Source organism: Pezoporus wallicus, unplaced genomic scaffold (genome assembly GCF_028554395.1).
Source record: "Pezoporus wallicus isolate ANWC-B61680 ecotype Strahan unplaced genomic scaffold, APGP_CSIRO_Pwel_v1 contig_8269, whole genome shotgun sequence".
In the NCBI taxonomy this organism is placed as follows: Eukaryota; Metazoa; Chordata; class Aves; order Psittaciformes; family Psittacidae; genus Pezoporus; species Pezoporus wallicus.
The window spans coordinates 1-13032 of record NW_026635013.1 but is presented as its reverse complement, the minus strand read 5'-3'; the positions used below and the strand labels follow the sequence as shown (position 1 = coordinate 13032).

The 13032-nt window shown below is 54.7% G+C and overlaps 1 protein-coding gene across 1 annotated transcript; it reads right to left on the bottom strand.

Annotated features, from left to right (window-relative positions):
* Positions 1–7948: 7948 nt before the first annotated feature.
* On the bottom strand, positions 7949–12286 carry LOC130599193 (coiled-coil domain-containing protein 183-like). The gene is made up of 11 exons (XM_057409494.1): positions 12058–12286; positions 11522–11683; positions 11294–11398; positions 10992–11114; positions 10478–10606; positions 10277–10337; positions 10096–10196; positions 9580–9809; positions 9099–9258; positions 8839–8958; positions 7949–8590 (listed from the first exon to the last, which is right to left on the bottom strand). The coding sequence occupies exons 1-11, from the start codon at positions 12160–12162 to the stop codon at positions 7949–7951; spliced, it is 1938 nt and encodes a 645-aa protein (XP_057265477.1). The 5' UTR covers positions 12163–12286.
* Positions 12287–13032: the final 746 nt, after the last annotated feature.

The window sequence follows — 13032 nt, the reverse complement described above, 5'->3', positions numbered from 1 at the left end:
GGAATTGCTGTGGTCTTTATCTCTGGGCAGCATCCAGCCACATGTCCCGGCATATGGGACAAGTGCTATTATAGAATCATAGAATAGTTAGGGTTGGAAAGGACCTTAAGATCATCCAGTTCCACCCCCCCTGCCATGGGCAGGGACACCTCACACTAAACCATCTCACCCAAGGCTCTGTCCAACCTGGCCTTGAACATCACCAGGGATGGAGCATTCACAACCTCCCTGGGCAACCCATTCCAGTGCCTCACCACCCTCACAGGAAAGAATTTCCTCCTTATATCCAATCTAAACTTCCCCTGTTTAAGTTTTAACCTGTTACCCCTTGTCCTGTCACTACAGTCTCTAATGAAGAGTCCCTCCCCAGCATCCCTGGGGGACACTGGAAGGCTGCTATGAGGTCTCCACGCAGCCTTCTCTTCTCCAGGCTGAACAGCCCCAACTTCCTCAGCCTGTCTTCATACGGGAGGTGCTCCAGTCCCCTGATCATCCTCGAGGCCTCCTCTGGACTTGTTCCAACAGTTCCATGTCCTTTTTATGTTGAGGACACCAGAACTGCACACAGTACTCCAGGTGAGGTCTCACAAGAGCAGAGTGGAGGGGCAGGATCACCTCCTTCGACCTGCTGGTCACGCTCTTTTTGATGCAGCCCAGGATATGGTTGCTTTCTGGGCTGTGAGCGCACACTGAAGCCGGCTCATGTTCATTTTCTCATCGACCAACACCCCCAAGTCCTTCTCCACAGGGCTGCTCTGAATCTCTTCTCTGCCCAACCTGTAGCTGTGCCTGGGATTGCTCTGACCCAGGTGTAGGACCTTGCACTTGGCATGGTTAAACTCCATGAGGTTGGCATCAGCCCACCTCACAAGCGTGTCGAAGTCCCTCTGGATGGCATTCCTTATTATTCTGCATTTGCTAATCCCAACCCCACCAATCTGATACTGTCCTAGAGCAGAACTCCCAGGCTGCTGTATGCAAACTGTAAGGGGAGCTCTGCCCACTCAGGCTGACCCAAGACACTCATCCAACAGCGGACAATTTTCTCCTGAGCAGGTTTGCCACCCTGTGCAAAGCCAGAGGAGTGAGACTCAAACCAATTTCCTTCCTAAATCCTGTCCAAAACCCCCGAGATGATCCTTGAGCTCATGCTCTGCTGCAGTGGGAGATGGCCCAAGAGGCTGCAGCTGGGAAGAAGATGAAAGGGACTTCCCAAATGTTTATTGCTATGTCAGCCTCAGAAAGTCTGGTGTGCATCCAACACCAGCCACCACAGCATGTGCTGGTTAAAGACAAGGTCACTACCTTGGTCCCAGGTTTTTCCTAAACCGAGCCATGCCCAGGTGGATTTCCAGCCAAAGCAATCAAGCAGAGATAACGTAAAGCAAATCTGAAATGTCCACCATGAGAAACGTAAGTGGAGAATTGAAAGCTGCTCATTGACCTGAACAGCCCAGTGCTGGGAGAGCCATTTGATGCCTCCATTTCTCCAAGCCTACAAGAGTTCTGGAAAGGGCTTTTGACTCCCATGTTCTTCGTTGAGCCCCACACAGAAGCGCACCCTCCTGGTAAGCTTTCCTTGAGGAAATAACACCCCAAGGTCCTCTGCAGAAAGATAAGGTGTTGCAGGAGTATGTGAAACCATTCTGATTGTAGAAGGGATAACACAAAGCAACTTCCTTCTCTGGGTCTCCTGTCCTTGTGCTGCTATCCAGCAATTCGTAACAATAGAGAAAACTTCAGAAAGCAAAATGGACACGGGGGAATGGCTTTAACCTGCCGGAGGGGAGACTGAGATGAGCTCTTAGGCAGAAGCTCTTCCCTGTGAGGGTGCCGAGGCGCTGGCACAGGGTGCCCAGAGAAGCTGTGGCTGCCCCATCCCTGGCAGTGTTCAAGGCCAGGTTGGACACAGGGGCTTGGAGCAAGCTGCTCCAGTGGAAGGGGTCCCTGCCCGTGGCAGGGGCTGGAGCTGGATGAGCTTTAAGGTCCCTTCCAACCCAAACCAGATTGTATGATTCCATGATCTCATGCCACTGTCCCATCCCACAGTAAGGGTGGCTGAGTGCATGCCCTGGGTGCCCTCAAGAGCTGACTGCCGCAGGTCATGCAGACCTCCTAGCCACCAGCATATTGCTCACCAAGCACCACAGCTGCCTTGGGAAGGGATGGAAGCAAAAGCCTCAGAAGAAGCCCAGAGGTGGATACCTGCCACTTCAGCACTGTGCAAACAGTCACAAACTTCTGGAAGCTTCCACAAACATAGTGGGGCATTATTTTCACTGACAGATAAAGAAAAGGCAGTCGGTTCAACCTGTGCTCTATTCCTGATCTTAGCTCCTCCACGTATCACCAGCCTTGTTTCTACAGCATTCACAACAGCAGCTCTTGTACAATTCCATTAGATCGGTGCAGTTGTTATTTATGCCATGAGGACTGCATTGCACTCCAGGGCAGAGGGAAAAGATGGTGGTGGGGTCTGTTTAGATTTACAAAACGGAATAGATTCCCCATTTTCAACCAGTTGTATTATTGACCATGGTTTTACTTACTGGCAGATGAAAAATGATTGTGAGATGATCTAGAGCTGACTGCACAGCACTTGATTTCAAAGGCACTTCAAGTAATCAATCTGACAATGGGCTTCAAGGACTGCCACGCAGGCCTGCTACGTGCACACTTCATTTGCTCTCTCAGGATGCTGAGTGGTGAGCAACTCACTGCTAAAATAAACACTGAAGTTCATTTCATAAGGGGGGGTTGACATAGCTGCAGCTCTCATGTAGCTCATCCACATCAGCTGCTGTCATTGTGTTGCTCACCTGCATGCGCTGCCTGCCTCGCTTTTAATAGTGTAGCACAGCAAAGAGGGGATTTTATTCATTATCATCAACTCTTACCTAATTAACTGCAAACACAAGACATCGGCATAGGCACTTGGGTAGTATGGGCAGAGTCACAGTAGTAGGCTCAGTAGACCATCACAACATACATGCCATGGACACGATATACAGTGTCTACCTCTAAAACTCATTGTCTAGCTAGACTGCAAAGTGGAACTGGTCCCAGATTCAAATTGCATTGAAATTCCTATGGCAATAATGAAGTTGTTTGATAAAATTACTCTGGAAGTATTTCTTGCAAATATTATTCAGATTCATGAGAAATATAATAAAGAAAAAAAAAACACAAAAAAGGAGAACCACCTGACAGCTCTTGGCAGCTTTGCCATTAAATGCATAATTAAATCCCAAGTAAATCTAGCCCCTAGTCTGGATTCCCAGCATGAAGAAACCAGCTGCTGGAAGAAGAAGTCTCCAGCACTAATCCCTTTCCTAACACAACCACCACACAACTCCCTAAGAGAGCAAGGGATGGGCTCAGGGCCATGCCCCGGTTACCTGCCCCAGGCTCTTCTTTCCCCCAGGAGGGTCCAGCTCAGGGACCCTGTTCCAACACTGGCACAGCTTAATTCAGAAGGTTGCTCTGAAAACACCTTATGAGAGAGAGAGGACAGGGAAGCATCTTGCTGAGGAAGCAGTGACAAGGGCACAATGTGGCTAAGTCAGTGCAGAGATGAAGTTTTCAAAAGTTTGGAAAAAAAAACTTTTTTCCTCCCCTCTCCCATGAAAATGGCTCCTCTCTCAAAGCAGAAAACATGCAGGATGCTGGTTTGTGTCCCAAGCTGTGATGCAGCTTCTGTTTGCAGAGACTCCCTCCATCCATCTCCAGCTGATCCTGCTGCTCTGGACAAAATCTGCCTGTTATCTTGGAGACTACTCTAAAACAACATCACCAGAGCTATTAGGAAAGCTGCTGCAAGTTATGCAAGTTGCCAATAGCTCCTTCACAGTAGCCAAGGACAACAAGGAGGAGGGAAACCGCAGCTGTGCTCCTACCAAAGGCTATATCTATCCCCTGTGCCAGCTGCCTGTGGATAGAGGACTGCGCCCAACCATGAGCACACTGGAGGATCCTGGACACAAAGGCTGCTGCTTCACAACATGTGATGGAACACAGGAGGTAGGGAAGGGGAAAGCTATTTGTTCTTCATCTCCAACTCAGACTCTCTGCTAATGTATTTAAGCAACAGTGGAGAAGAACAAAAAGGGAGGAAAAATCCCCAGCAGGTCAGCTAGTTTATTGCCATAGCACATCAGCTGCTTTCCCCCTTCTATTCCCTCCTATCTGGTCCAGCAAATATGGCGCACTACACAAACTCCAGCAAAGGATGGTAAGGGCTCTCAAGAGGTTATGCATCCTCTGTGCTCACCCAAATCCTGGATGAAGCTCACCTAGGGCAGTGTTTGTAAGCTGGATTCATATCTTCCTAAGGAAAGGTACTAAAGAGGGCATGAAATGCTCAAACTGACCGTCATGGTTTAAGATCAGTCAGCCACGCAGCTCGCTCATTCGTTCCCCCCCCCCCTTCCTCGCCCCCCACTCCCAGAGGGATGGGGAGGAGAATCAAAAGAGTGTAACTCCCACGGTCTGAGATAAGAGCAGTCCGGTAACTAAGGTATAACAGAAACCACTGCTGCTACCACCAATAATAATAATGATAAGGGAAATAACAAGGGAAGAGAATACAACCGCTCACCACCTGCCGACAGATACCCAGCACGACCGAGCAGTGACCCCACCCTCCCAGGTAACTGCCCCCAGTTTATATACTGGTCATGACGTGCTGTGGTATGGAATACCTCTTTGCCTAGTTTGGGTCAGGTGTCCTGTCTCTGCTTCCTCCTGGCTTCCCCTCCTCCCTGGCAGAGCATGAGGCTCAGACTAAACATTACTGAGCAGTAACTAAAACCATCGGTGTTATCAGCACTGCTCCCAGGCCGAAAGTCAAAACCACAGCACTGCACCAGCTACTAAGAAGGAGAAAACTGGCTGCTACTGCTGAACCCAGAACACATGTCAAACCTCTCCTCCTCCAGGTGACTTCAACATTCCCTGGGAAAATGTTAGAAAATTCACAACCTCTTAATGGTACAAGGGAAAAGGCCCTGTCAAGAGTACAAACCAGGGCCCCGTTCAATTGTCAGGCAGTCGAGTGCCCTGAGTAAACAGCAAACAATGAACACAACACGTGCTCACCTAGAAGAGAGATCTAGCCCTCGGCTGGCCTGCAGCTCCTGGCTTGCTACCTACCATCAGTGTGGTAATAGGCACATAATACTAAAGGCTCCTGAAATTCCTGCTGGTTTAAGTCCCCCAGGGTACAGCTGCTTTGCACAGTGCTTTGTATTTTAAGCATCTCCTTCTCCAGTTGTTATCCTCTCTTCTCCTGTCCTTTGAAATACACAAATTCAATTCAAAGAAGTTATTTAACACAGATGAAACAAGACTGAACACAACTGTCAAGAACTATATACTGTGCTGCAGGACTTGGCTGGGAACTCTGTGCATGTATTGGAAAGCAGCTTAGAAAGACAGAGGGAAAACGACAGCTACCAGAATTGTTCTCTACTGCCCCCAAAAGAAAAGGGGCACACGCAAACAGTTCCTGCTGCGGAATTACGGCCCAACGAGAGCCTGTCAAGCTCACAGGCCAGAGGCCACTACTGCCTGCTCAAGAGGCCTTTGAAAGCAGCTCACGAGCGCAGGCTCCCCCTTCAGCCTCCAAAAAGCACTGCTACGGCCAGAAATAACCTCCTGCATTAGTAACAAACAGAATTCTTTCTTTCTGTACCTAGAATACATAAATAGACAATAATTTATTTTTATTAAAGTAGCTACATATATTTTTGTGAAGAAGCTATTTGCAGAATATTTTTTTCTAAGTCGGCAAGTACTGTTCTATCCAGTGAAAGAAATCTTTCAGAAGGGTCCTTTAAAGTATTTAAATTCTCCAGCAGCCCATTAGGGAAGCCTAAGTCAGTTTTCACACTGCCAAGAGATCAGGTTTTAGACGCTCTGCATCTCTTTTTCTAAAGATGCCTTCCCGGGGGCAGAGAGCTGCCTCCGTGCCTCTGCTGCCGACACCCTCACCCACGGCTTCTTTGTGGCTGTCCTGGAGCGGCGCGGGGACGGGGCCGCTGCCTCGAGGTGAGAGCGGGCCTGGGGGCTCTGTGGCCTCCAGCAGCTCCTGGGGGTCTGGGGACAGGCTCGGGCTGGTGGCACACATAGGCTGAGGGTGCTGCTGCGTTCCTGGCATGGGGAGGAAGAGGGAAGATGGAGGGGTCTGACTGCAGCATGAGGAGAGGGCAGGAGCCACAGTGCTGTGTTGAGTGGGTCTCAGGCCCTTTGCTCTTGTCCACAGCTCCCTGCCTGCGGCTGCTGATGACAGCCCGCAGCATGGCAAGGGAACAGAGCCAGGAGCAGCTCCCAGGAAGAGGAAGAGGAAAAAGCAGCGGGTAAAGGAGGGAAACGACCCTTTTTAGGACTGTGCAGTGCCCAGCTGGGGCTGGTTCACTGAGGGTCTTCAAAACATGGATCCAATCATAATATGCCAAATCACTGTAAGTGCTTCAGCTCAACTAAGCAGACTGGGTTGCTGAGTTGCTAAGCAGACAATTCTACATCGAAGGCAATTCCTGATTTGTTTTAATGTTGACTCTGTAAGACATGCAACACTGCAGAACCTTTTGTTGTTGGAACAGGGACATGGATGTGAAGAGTTTGATGGAATGTGTTGTATGAGTCTCTGATTATGCTAATTCGATGTACGCACAGCTGAGAACCCTGGCTCAGCTTACCCAGCAATAGGAAATGAGCAATATCCTAAGAATAACTAGATGGTTGTCTTCACGGGGCATTACAGGTTGAGTCAAACACTGTTTAAAAGTATTGCACTTATGTATCCTTGTTAGGTTAATCATCGTAGCTATTAGGCTTGTTTATAGTTGTGTGATAAAACAGGTGAACAGAATAACCCATAATGCCTTGCTTGCACAAAGAAAAAGGGGGGAATTGTTGCAGAATGACTCTTAAGAGCAGGACCATAGAGTTCTGGAGGACTGTGCAAGCAAGGCAGGGGGTGGCCCCCACAGGTGGCCGGAGACCGGACCTGGGAGGAGAATGTGGAGGAAGCTGTGGGGGCTAACCAATACTGTTATGCCAAGAAGGAGTGGCTGAATACCACTCCTATATATGTGTGAACTGCGTCACAAATAAACTAGAAGTTGCTTATCACCCGTATTGGGTTGGCCTGTCTGCTTCTCCTCGCCGCTTACATCTGGGCTCCTCTCGGATCTCCCTGAGCCATTCCTCATGGATGCCAATGACCGCCCCACTGTGGTGGGGGGGACAGTGTGCCCAGCTGGGGTCCAGACCCACTGCTCCTCAGTCCCTCAGCCCCGGGGAGCGGCGGTCCTCTCGCACAGGCCTCCTGCTGCCTCACCACCCCAGGGCTTCCTCCCATTCTGCTGCTGCCAATGCCCACATTCCACCCTAGCTTTTCCTTGGTTCCCTTCCATGTGGAGGGATGGAGTTTTGGGTGGCTAAGAAAGGGCAGGTTGGCGTGTCGGTGGGGCTTATCTGGTGCTCACCATGTGTAGGTGATGCCCAGCAAGAGCTTTTTGTCCTGGCACACTGTTGTGGGAGGAGGCATTGGGTGTTTTAATTTTGGCTCTTCTATGCAGGCTATCTATGATGTAGTTCCTAGAAGTTCAGCTCACCCCCTGGCTGCGGTAAGCACATGAGAACAGGACAGGGGCAGGAGATGGGTGGGTTGTCTTCTGCAGTGTGATTGCAGAAGAAAGTACCTGTTGGGCTCTTGGTTCTGGGACGCTCCATTCCACGTGGTCACTGGCACATCATGCTCCTTCTGGAGCTTCCTTTCAAAACCACAGCTTGTGCTACGTTTTGGCAATAGAATCCCCACACCTGCAGTCACACAAAGCCCACCAAGCGCATCCGATGGAATGAAAAACATCTCCTCTATTAACAGGAGGCAAAAGTGCACAACGGGTGCTCTGGGGCATCCCCAGGTCTCGGGGAGCAACCGCTACTTCCTCTTGCTTTTCTTCTTGCTTTCGATCAAGTCCAGCCCTTGCTTCTTGATGGCTTCTCTGGTGAGGACAAGGCCACTGTGGTTGTCAGGGATATCAAAATCGTCTGGAGGAGAGAGCGGAGAGGAGCGGGCTGGGGAGGGTCTGTGGGGCTGCCTCTGCTGTGCCTGTGTCCCCAGGAGGAGCCGGCAGCTCCCATAGGAGGAGGCCACTGGCAGAGCCAAGCCCTGGCTGTGAAGAAGATTCACAGCCAAGTGGTTCTGAAGACGAGGCTCTCCCCGCTTGCACCACAGCATCCCCCCTTGCTCCTGTGGTGCTTCTACGCTCCCCAAGCCACCATCTGCCTCCAGTCTCCCACATGCACACAGAAAACCAGCACTATGCTCAAAGGCCTGGAGCCAAGCGCGGTCAGCCCCAACGCCTGCAGCAACTCCTGGGTTGGGCTCTGCTGGGACAGTGGGAGATGGGCAAGGACAGCCAGAAATGCCAGGAGGCAGGGGCTGGCTGGGGCAGTTGCCGTGGGATGTGTCCCCTTTCCTACCTTGGAGCCCCACGCCCGTGTCCTCCAAGGAAACCTTCCGGTTCCGTGGATCGGCCATGAGGGTTTCCTCCAGCAGCTGCCTGACCTTCACAAAAGTCTGTGAAAGAGAGCCTGTGTTCATAGCTGAAGGGGAGGCGGGTGTTACAAGCAAAGGGGTGCCCAAGCTCCATGTGCCCCTGGTAGGGAACACCCCACAGAGCCCGGGGCCACCTGGGCCTGAGCTGCTCCGTGCCTCTTCCCTCGAGCACCTCCATCCTCCAGCTGGGAGGATGGCTTGGCACGGGCCACCCGGGAAAGCCTGTGCGGGTCCCCAAAGAGCGCAGCAGGGATGGAGCCGCCGTGCACCTCATCATCCTCGCTGTGGCTGGAGGGGGGCAGGTCAGCCACCCGCTGCACCAGGTACTGCAGCTTCTGCTCACACTGCCGGAGCTTCTCGTCCACTGCCATGGCCTTGACAGGATGCTCCTGGAGTCAGAGAGGGAACAGCCTTGGTGGGGAGAACGAGCCCCTTGGGGTGATGGTCGCTGCACCAAGTATCACCACACGGTGCCGTTGCAGCACCAAGCAGAGCCTGGGCTCTGCTCAGCCCAGCGTTGGGCGGGTACCTGGCCAGGCACGGTGATGCCCCGCAGCCGGACGAAGAGGTTGTCAAGTGCGTTTTCAAAGTCCAGCAGCGTCTCCTGGCTCCTCAGCAGCTGGGCTCGCCCCTGTTCCAGCCGAGCCTCTTCCCGCTGCAGCCTCGTCCTCAGCTCCTCCACCAGCCCCCTGGAGCCAACCACGGTCACATCCATACAACGGCACAGGGGTGCAGACACCCCAAAGCTGTTGCAAAAGCTGCTGCCCAGCTTCTCCCCTGCCCCCAAGCGCAGAGCAGAGATGCTGCCTGCAACTCAACCCCACGCTGCTGCTGCTCCCACTTCCCATGCCAGGCAAGGAGCAAGGCTCCTCCTGCTGCCAGCGCAGGAGCTTTGCGTGCTCTGCCAGCACCAGAGCTGGGGCAGCACTCTGCTCAGAAAGCCTCCCAGTGCGGGAGGGGTGGGCAGCCGCAGGGTGACAAAGGAAGGGCTGCCCTCTTGGGACACCTGCCATGCACGTGTCCCCCTGCCCCTAAGGGTGCCGGCCCCTTTGGCATGAGTGTCCGGAGGCCAGCAGCACCTGCTTGTGTCTGGGGGCCGGCGAAACTTCAGCTCATCGCGCTGCATCTCCAGCTCCTTCACTGCCTTCTCCAGCTCCTGCTTCTTCTCCTTGCACCTTGTGAGGTACTGCTCCATTTCCAGCAGGGACTTCTGCTGTGCCTGGAGCCTGATGGGGATGTCCTGGCCGGGGGAGAGCACAGGGACTCAGCCCAGGGCACTCCTGCAGGGTACAGGATCTGGGCCGTGCTCCTGGGGAGGTTTCTGCACCAGGAACCACAGGAAGCACTGCAAGTTCATGGCGTGGAGCAAAGCAGTTCCAGCCCTGCCTGTACAAGAGGGGCCCTGGGGGGCTCTGGGGACAGAGGAGAGCAGATAACCCTGCCATGGAACAAGGTGAGCAGACAAGGCTCAGCTCCCTGGGGCTGGAGCAGCCCCAGCTTCTACCAGAGATGGCTTTTCACCTCACCCAGAGGCGGGAGCACTGCACCACATCCTTGGCCTCCTCTATCTTCTCCCTCACGTAGGCCTCCCGCTGCAGCTGGTACTTGGTGGCCTCCAGTTTGGCAGCTGCGGTGGAAAGGTTGTGGCAGGGAAGGATGCCTGCGGCTGCGCCTGCATCCCCCCCCTGCACCCTGACAGGCACTCACCCACCACTGGGTCCTCTGCGGGCAGGCTCAGGAAGTCCCTGCTGAGGTCATGCTTGGCTTGCTGCAAGGATGTTCATCGTCACCCCTGAGCTGCTGGCACCCTGGGGGAGCTGGCCCTGCAGCCCCTCACCCATGGCAGGCTGGGCACTGATGCCCGCCCTATGCCGGCAACCCTGAATGTGCCGGGGTCCCCCAGCTCACCGTTTTCAGAGCCCTTTCTTTTGCTTCCTTGAGCCAGCCTCCGTCTCTGGGCTCTGTCTGAGCAGCCTGGGTGCGGAGCCTGAGCTCCCTCTCTGCAAGGACCTGGGTTTTCGTCCTGACCATGCGCTCCTGGAGCAGAGCAGAAGAGAAGTGGCTCCCAAAGCTCCAGCGGACCTCTGTGAGCTTCTAAGCCTGGCATGGCCAGCATCAAAAATGCCACCCCCTACCCCCTGTAAACAGCCTGGGAAGGAAAGTGAGCAAGGCCAGCTAGAGAATGGAGAACGCCACCTTCCCCGTGGCCAGGGCTTCAGGCAGCTGTCCCCAGCTCAGGGCAGCCCGGCCCAAGAGCCAGACACAGGAGGAGCTATGGAGGCATCTGGGTGCTGCGGGGAAGCCAAGCTCAGTCTTGCTTTTTCTTGAAGGAAGGAAGACTCAGCAGCACGGCCGTCTGGTGCCATGTGTGGGCTCTGGAGGGCAGGAAAGCACCCTGAGGTGCCCTGGACGATGGTCTCACCTCGGCTCCACGAGCAGCTCTGAGCCCACGCGAGGCCATGAGCTCCATGTCCTCCACCTCCCTATGCTGCAGCTCGGCCGTCTCACTCAGGAGGTCCAGGTGCAGAGGCAGGTGGGCCAGCTCCTGGGACACGGGGAGCCAGAGCCCACTGAGTCCCAGGGGTGCCCTGTGCTGGGACAGAAGGTGGAGGGGAGCAGGAGGACCTCCTGCAGGAGGGTGTCCCACCAGCACAGCCCCTTGGGCCCTTCAGTGCCTTTGCAGGGGGAGCGGGTGAGACAACGGCACGGTGAGGATGAGCTCACCTTCCTCAGGGCATCCCGCACCGCCACGTACAGGGCAGTCACCTTCTGCCCAGCGCGGACTTTTGTTTGCATCTTCTCTATGTTGCCCTCCAGGGTACGAACCACCTGGGGCAGAGAAGGTTGGAGACAAGGGGTGAGCCCATCTACTGAGACCAGTGCCCACCCAGGGGGGCAGGGTTGACTGAAACCCCCCACGGGTGCTGCCACCCCAGGGAGGGGCCCTGGCACCTGTGCCTGCTGCTGCTTTTCGGCCCTCTGGACATCCTGCAGCTGCTGCAGCCGCCTCTGCAGCCGCTCCTTGGCCCGGCTCCGCTGCTCCACCTGGTACAGCAGCATGTTGCATGTGTTCACCTGGCGACAGACTTCAGCCCGGAGCTTCTCCTGGGCCACCTGCATGGGATGTGAGCATTTGCCAGGCTGGAGGCAGGGCTCGCTGGGCGCCCACGGGAGAAGGGGTCCTGCCTGCAAAACTCATTGCCAAGGTAGAGCTGGGGATGCTGGGACCTGCTCGCTCCCTTGGCGGGACAGGAGCTCTGCTGGGGCAAAGGACCTGCTCAGGGAGCTAGGGGAGGACACTGATGGGTCCTGCAGTGCAAAGGGTCCCACGGGACCGCTCATGGACGCCCCGTGTCTCACTGCACCAGCCCTGCGGGGCTGTCGTGGTGCTGGCACCAGCTGCCTGTTCCCTCCAACCGCTCCTTCTGAGCATCCCCTGAACCCCAGCCCACTGCCAGCAGCCTGGCCCCGCTGGACTCTGCTATTACCTCCAACGGCTTACTGGCCAAAGCAATGCCCAAGGGCTGCTCCGCTCCGCAAGCCTCAGCGATGGTGAGCTCATGCTGTGGGCAGAAGAAGGGCAGAGAACACATCACTGCCAGCCTGGGGATGGTCCCAGCCTCCTGCTGCCCTGCACTCCCTGCTCCTGGACAGGACCAGTGGAGAAGCTAGCTCTGCACGTCCAGCAGAGTCACAGTCACGGAGGCAGCAAATGGGACCTGCCGGTACCTTGCGGGCAAGGCCCAGGACATAGATATCCTCCTGCACCGCCTCTCGCAGCTGGGGCAGCCGCTCCACGTTCTGCGTGAACTTCTCTTCCTGTGGCTTGCTGTACAAGTTCCTTGCTTGCCCTGCAGGACATTGAGGAGCTGTTGGTACCATGCAGGATGATGCGGGGACCAAAAGCCCCCTACTTGGCCCAGCCCATAACGCAAAGCCAACGGGGCAGCACCTTGCAAGGCTATGCTGGCACGCATCTCACGGATGCGCTTGCTGAGGTTCGTCTTCTGGCCCAGCATGATGCCGCTGCTCCTGCCTCGGCTCTCCAGCCCCGCTGTGTACGCAGCAGCCACTGCAGTTCTACTGCCCGCTGCAAGGGTCACAGAGCTGTGGCCAAGCCAACGGAGCTGAGCAACCTACGTCCTCATAATTGTCGCAGGGCTGTAACCACAACATGGAGCTGAGCTCCCTACGCCCTGGGAACTGTTGCCGGGCCGTAACCACAGCAACGGAGCAAGAGCAGCCTCTTGCTGCCTGGACATGTCCCTTTGGAAAGGTCAGCTCATTGGTCAGGAAACAGCCGCGCAGGGAGTTACGCTCCTGTTGACACGGGCAAGAACCAACCAGCTCTCAATACTGATTATTTATTTGGATGCTCACCGTATGCTCTTGCTCACCTACAAACGGGACACGAAATGCAAGCACGTACACTTGTTTGTTGGTCAATACCATCAAGATCCCAC